Source organism: Propithecus coquereli, unplaced genomic scaffold (genome assembly GCF_000956105.1).
Source record: "Propithecus coquereli isolate 6110/MARCELLA unplaced genomic scaffold, Pcoq_1.0 Scaffold803, whole genome shotgun sequence".
In the NCBI taxonomy this organism is placed as follows: Eukaryota; Metazoa; Chordata; class Mammalia; order Primates; family Indriidae; genus Propithecus; species Propithecus coquereli.
In genome coordinates, this window is record NW_012154208.1 from 76,420 (window position 1) to 83,040 (window position 6,621).

General features: G+C 68.0%; 1 protein-coding gene across 1 annotated transcript in view; it reads right to left on the minus strand.

The window, feature by feature from the left end:
- The window catches only part of GPC1 (glypican 1), a 25,631-nt gene extending 19,016 nt beyond the window's left edge, over positions 1-6,615 (minus strand). Inside the window, exon 1 of the mRNA XM_012663392.1 lies at positions 6,257-6,615. Within this exon, the coding sequence (XP_012518846.1) occupies positions 6,257-6,422 (166 nt within the window). The 5' untranslated portion in view covers positions 6,423-6,615. The remainder of the gene's footprint in view (positions 1-6,256) is intronic.
- Between the last annotated feature and the right edge of the window lie 6 nt (positions 6,616-6,621).

The window sequence follows — 6,621 nt, forward strand, 5'->3', positions numbered from 1 at the left end:
CCCCACCGGAGGGCTCAGCCCCTCCTTGCTCGGAGGCTTTCTCTCCTACAGGTAGGACCCCGAGGCCTGTCCAAGGTACACTGGTGCCACTGAGGCTGGAAACTCCAGCCCAGTTCCCCGCCCCCATGAGAGTGTTAAGCCTGGTGTCCTGACTGCCACCGACCCAGGTTCTATGACATGCCACCAGGAAGATGTACTGCTGGGTCAGAAGTCACAAGCTCTGGCCACTGCGATGATGATCGTCACACCCGGAACATTGCCCTGACGCTCTGACACAGAGGGAGGAGACTGGCCAAGGACCCATGGCAGTGCAGGCCGGGAGCCGAGGTCTCAGGACCAGGCTGTGTCTCCAGTACGCCGTGGGCAGGCCTGACCCCACGCCGTCCCTGGGCCTCGGTGCACATCTGTGGCATCCTGAGCCCAGGCTGGAGACACGGAGAGGACAGCCCTGCCCTCAGGAGGCCACAGTCACCGAAAACCCACAGCCCAGGGGCTCTCCCGCCAGGGGGGAGGCGCCCGGGCCCAGGAGGCAGGTGTGATGGGCTCCCTCCCCGCTACGGGCTCAACTGTGCCCCCGAAACTCACGTGTTGGCCCTAACCAGGGCCCCTCGGAATGCGACCTTAGCTGGGTACGGCACGGGATCTTTGCAGATGTAACTGGTTAAGATGAGATCAAGGAGTGGCCCCAAATCCAACGCGACTGGTGTCCTCACACAAAGGGGACACGTGGAGACAGACACACATGCACGGTGGACACCAGGCGAAGACGAAACCAGATTTACAAGCCCCGGAGCACCAGCGCCCACCGGAGGCCGAGAGCGGGTGGGAACAGACTGTCTCCCCCACAGCCCCAGGGGGACCCACCCGGCCGACACCCCGATCGAGGACTCGCAGCCCCCAGACAACGAACTCCCGTCGTCTAAGCCACTGGATTTGCGGCGCTTTGTCACAGGAGCCCTGAGAAACTCACACTCCCCTGAACGTGCAGCACATGGAGGCGCTGGGAACATCTACCGCCCTGCACGGAGCTGTGGCCGCCCAGGCCGCCCTGAGTGTGGGGGGCACCGTGGAAGCACGTGCGCACGGGGAGGGAGGGCGGATGCGCCCGGGGAGCCAGCGGCGGGGCTGGGAGAAGCTGAGGCATAGGCAGAGGAGGGTGAGGCCGGCCCGGCCGCCCCAGGGGCCCCGAAACCCGCCCAAGCTGTGACAGTCACCAAATCCACAGCAGCAGGTGTACCCCCCTCACACCCAGAGCTTCTCTGGCACCCACAGCCAACTGAGAACAGCCACGGAGGCTGGAGGCCACGCCAGCCCTCACCTCACACCTGGCTGCGCGGGCTCCCACCTGGCAGCGCGGCTGGGGCGTGGGCCCTGCGGCGGAGGGAGGGAGGGAACACCGCCCGTTCCTGGGGACCGAGCCTCAACACCCACCCCCAGGAGACTTCCAGCAGCTCAGGGCACCTGCCCGGGCCTGTTCCCAGACAAACGCCAGCAAGAAAGGCCGCCAGGAGGCACGGCTGCGGGGAGCTGAGGCTCCGGCAGGCGCTCTGGTTTGGAGCCCTCTCGTAATGCAACAGCTCGCACCCCACAGGGCTGTGCGGACCCCGGGGCCAGGTCCCGCGGCTCAGGTCTGCAGGCGAGGAGACGCGCCACACCCTCCCGGCCTCCACCACCGCCGTCTTGACCTGAAACCGCTGTGCACCAGGCCTCGGGGAGGGCGGTCTGGTTTAAGGAGTCCCTCGCCTGTCACTGTCTGGCAAGTCCAGGCCCGGCCTGACTCCCGTGTGGCCTGGGGCGAGCCCCCGTCTTGAGTCTAGCCCCAGCCCGTGGCTGACACCTGTACCACCATGTGGGTGCCGAGGGGCAGACACGGGCTTGCCCTCACACCCACCGCGCTCTCCTCCTGGCCCCGAGCCCAGCTCCGCCGTGTGACCCCAGGTCCTTGCCGGGGAGGCCTCCTCGGCCTGCAGCAGACCTGCTGACACAGGCTCACACTGTCCTTCATTAGTGCCGCCGAGGACGCACAAGTCACCAACAGACCAACTTGTCTCCCTGGTTTGGCCCCTGGGGGCACCGGTGGATGGGGTGTCTGTTGTTCCCGGGGGACTTGGCCCAGTGTGGGGAGGCCCACCTTCCCCCGTTGGGGACACACCGGGGCTTCTCTCTGGGATGGCCAGGCCGTCCCCTGTGCACACCCTACGGCCCCCCAGCTCACACCCGTGGTGCCTGGCGACAGCCCTCCTCAGCCGGCTGGAGTGGCCAGTCCTCCACCCGAAGGCCACAGGAGCCAGGCAGGAGGGCGAGGCCTGGTTCTGCGGAAGGCTGGCTCCCGGCAGCCCCATTGGGATGGACAGGGAAGACAGCAGGCAAGGGGGCCGGGAAACACTGGGCCCAGGACAGAGCAGCCTGACCTGGCTTTACTGGGCTGCAGTGGATGCCACAGGCTTTGTTTGGGTCAATCCGATGGGCCCTTGAAAAGAGCTTCTCCAAGCCTTTGTTTTTGCGCCTGTAAGATGGGTCTACAAAGACCTCCCCCTCCATGTGTTAACGAGACAGTAACGGCGGGTGCTTCGCACAGCTACGGGACAACATCACCCGAGAGGGCTGTGCACGGGCTGCAGACGGCCTCGTGAGGAAGACGGCCCGAGGCTGCCACGCGGTGCCTGGTGCCGGCACTGTCCCCCTCCCGGCCACCTTCCTGGTGGCTGTGATGGATTTCACTCTTACAGGTGAAGATGCAGGCGCAGGGTGGGTGGGGAGCTGGCATCTGTACCCAGGCCCGGCGGTGGGCTTCCCTGCAGGGGGGCTGCCCTGTGTCCTGCCCAGCGCAGGAGGCTCTGGGTCCAGCATCACGCGGGGTCCTCACCTCTGGGGGGATGGTGACACCCAGAGCCCTCCATTGGCTCCTCACACGGTGGAGGGACCAGGCAGCAGGGCACAGGCGGGGCCAGCCCAGGGACCTATGTGGAGCCACACGAGGGCTTTTGCCTTGGGACAGGACAAAGCACATGGACCCTTCTGGTCTAGAGAGGAGCTACGTGCCAGGCGGCTTCCGAGAGCCCCGCTGAGCGTGTGTGAGACAGATACGGGCTCAACCAGGACGAGCCTGTCTAGGGCCTTGAGGACCCTCCCATCAGACTCTGCCCAACACCCAGGTGGCGAGACCCCACACAGACGGGAAAAGACCCCCACCGGTTCCTGCTGGGGGCCTCAGCAGGGTCCTCAGTGCAGGCTCAGGGCACACGGGTGCCCACCCCGGCCAGACAGCGGGCTGCAAGCCCAACGCACAGAGCCGGCAGTTCCCACTACGCTGACGGCTCCATGGCCCCTCTGACCCCACCCCCAACGTGGCCCCAGCCTGGGGGACCTCGAGAACACCCTCCTCACCCTCCCTCGCCCACTCCCCCGCCAGGATGGCCGGGATACATCGGGACGTGCCTGGGTCCACCGGCAAGTGTTTGCAGAGAACCAGGAGCCAGGAGCCAGGCCGGGTCTGCGGCTACAACGGAGAACCTGACGGTCCCCGACCCAGAGAGCTCATGTCCCAAGGCGGGGGCACCAGGACCCCCGGGAACAAGCAAACAGTCGCCCAGGGAGCACCTAAGGCCCAGACACAACCTTGCAGGGCACCCGCTGGCACACAGGCGTGATTCGGCACGAGGGCTCCGGCAATGCAGAGGCCCCGGGGTGCCACGCGACGCGGCTCTGCTGTCTGGGCAGCGCCGGCTGTGAGGGAGGGCCGACTGGGCTGTGGCCGCAGTGGCGTGGTCCCCGCTGCCTCCCAGGCCTGTCTCTTCCCGCAAAATGGGACAACTGTCATCACTAAACAAAAGTCTCCAACGGGAGCCCGATACATCGGCCGTTTCCCTCTGTTATGAGTAAAGTCTCTGTCACCATTGCCCTTTCTGGTCCCTCAGGCAGAGGCTGAAAAGGCCACCCACACGCCCAGGGCCACCTCCCTCCCGTCCAACCCTGACAGTCTCAGGTCTCTGCCCCACCCTGCCTGAGCCAGCTGAGCGCAGGGCAGACTCTCCGCAGGTGTCCAAGCCCAGACCCCCCCCCCTCTGAGAAGGTCCCATTGCAGAAGTCTGGGTCCCTGAGAGGGCAGAGGGTCCAGGGCTCCGGGAGCAGCTGGGGCTGCGGGGCCGCCAGAGGGCGCCCGGTCCGCGGAGGCCAGGCCTAGCGGCAGGGAGCAGGAGGGACGAGGGGCTTGGCGGTCTCTAGGACAGCCGCTGTCCTGGGAGGTCACCCTGGTTCTCTCACTCGCGTTGTAGCCACACTCTCGTCAGTGCCTGGCCCTGTAGGATGCTCTCCTGTTCTGGGGGCAGTGAGGGTGCAGCCATAGGGGGTCCAGACAGAGCAGATCCCGGCAGAAGACCACAAGCAGGAGGCGGTAACCCTGCCCAGAGAGCAGTTCCAGCCTGTGGGCCTGGAGGGGGTGGTGCCTGACCCCTGGCAGCAGGCGCCCCTGGCAGCAGGCGCCAGCCCATGGTGCTCAGTGTCAGGGCATTTGCACCCCCCTGCTGGATGGGCACCCCCCCAAATCACACAGAGAAGCCAACACCATTTACTTGTCCTGGGTCCCTCCCTCACTGCATTCCCAGCCCAAAGGCGCAGGACCCAGGCTCTCTGGCTCAACCCCTTCACCTTCCCCACAGTGCCTGCCCTTGGCAGCCGCCCACACCCTGCCACTCTGCCTCTGCCTAACTGGGAACAGTGGCCTGTGCGCGCAGGCAAGTTTGGGACGGTCCCCAAGGATGCAAGTGCCGAGTGGGCGTGGGTGTGCTAAGAAGGGCTGTGGGGCTGATGGCTTCCCAAAGGAACGTGCCCAAAAGCCCGGGCTGGGGGAGGGGCTGCAGCCACTCAACTACCAGGACACCCCGGAGTCGGGGGAAAAATTCACCAGAAAGACCAGGGATGTGCAGGTGCCAGTCCCCGTGTGTGTGAGGAGGGCAAAGGTGCTGTAGAGCAGGGACCATGTTGTGCCAAGGCCCTGTGCTGCCAGGCACCCAGCCGTGCCCCGTCCGGGAGACAGGGAGCCCAGCCAGGTGCAGGAGGTGGCCTGACAATGACAGAGCCGCATCTGCAGAGCGAAGCACAGGAACCTCAGGGCACCCTCCACGGATGCTCCCCTTCCATGTCCCCAGTCACCATGTGAGCGTGGCTCTTTCCCCTCACTCCACTTCCCCAGTTTGGGAGGGGCCCCCCAGAGCAGGAACCTGGTCCGTTCTGCTCTTGCCCACTGGGTCCCTCTGGCCCCAGCACGGGGTCCCAGTGCAGGCACCTGCACCCTGCACCGAGCAGGGGTGTTTCCCCACAAGTAGGAGCAGGAGGTCCTCGGCACACCGCGCCCACCGCCCCACCCGCACACACTTCTGTCCCCAAAGCTCCCAGCGCAGGCAGGGGAGGGAACTGCAGGCAGCTGCAGGGCTGAGGCGGCCGCCAGGAGGACCGCTGTTCTTACAAAGAAATGACTTGGCCCTGGGCGGGATCCAAGGCGCCGACCACCTGCAGCTGGACTCGCCGCTCCAGGCCGCCCCAGTGCCAGGCGGGGGCCCAGGCGCGCACAAGTTGCTCGGCAGGAATCCCCGAGAGGCGCGGCCTTCAGCTCCTGAGAAGCGCCCAGCTCGCTCCCCACCTCTCTGCTCCCCCTTCCCCGCCCCCTGCACTGAGGGGGCCACTTTGAAACCCCATCTGGGCTGCCCTTGCGGGAGACCCCGCGGGAACTCCCAGGCAAGACCCGAGATGCCTCCGGGAGAGCAAGAGTCCGCGGCCACCGTCAGCTGCGCCCCGACAGCCCGGCCACGCCGAGCCCGGGCAGCCCCCCAACGGCCGGCCCCGCGGCGAGGGCGGCCGGCACCTTGCCCTGGGGCTCGGAGTCCCGGGCGCGCTGGGCCGAAGACGCCCAGCTCAAGCCGCGGCCAGGGAGGAGCGCAGCGCGCCGGGACCGCCCGGCCCGAACTGCTCCGCGGGGAAGGGGTGTTTGCGGGGAGGCGGCCGAGCCGAGCGGAGGAGACCCGGGCGAGGGCGGGCGGAGCGGCGCGCGGAGGCGAGGGCCGTGGCGGTGCAGATGAGCGGAGGCGCAGGGGCACTAGGGGCCCGGGCCGCTGGGCGCAGGCGGCGGGATCAGGCGCCTGAGGCGTGTGGCCGCGCCGGGAGGATCAGGGGGCACAGCAGAGACGCCACGCGCGACGGGTGTGGGGCCCGAAGGAAACCCGGCCGGGTCGGGGTCCCCGGGCGCCGCGCCCTCACTCACCCGAGATCTCTGCCTGGGGCACGTCGCTCAGGCTGAAGCCCTTGGCCCCGTAGATCTGGCGGACCTCGCCGCAGCTCCGGCTCTTGCTGGCAGGGTCCCCGCGGACGCAGGCGACGAGCGCGGCGGCCGCGCACAGCAGCCACCAGCCTCCAGCCCGGAGCTCCATGGCGGGGCCGGCGGCGTCCCCGGCCGCCCGCCCGCCCGCGCCTCTCTCGGATCCCGGCCGGGCCCCGCGCAGCCCCCGCCCGCGAAGGGCAGAGCCAAGGTCCCCGCGCGGCTCTCGCTCCAGAGGCGGCGGCGGCCGAGGAGGCGGAGACAACAAAAGCCGGCTGCGGCGGCGGCGCGGAGCGCGAGGTCCGGCCGCT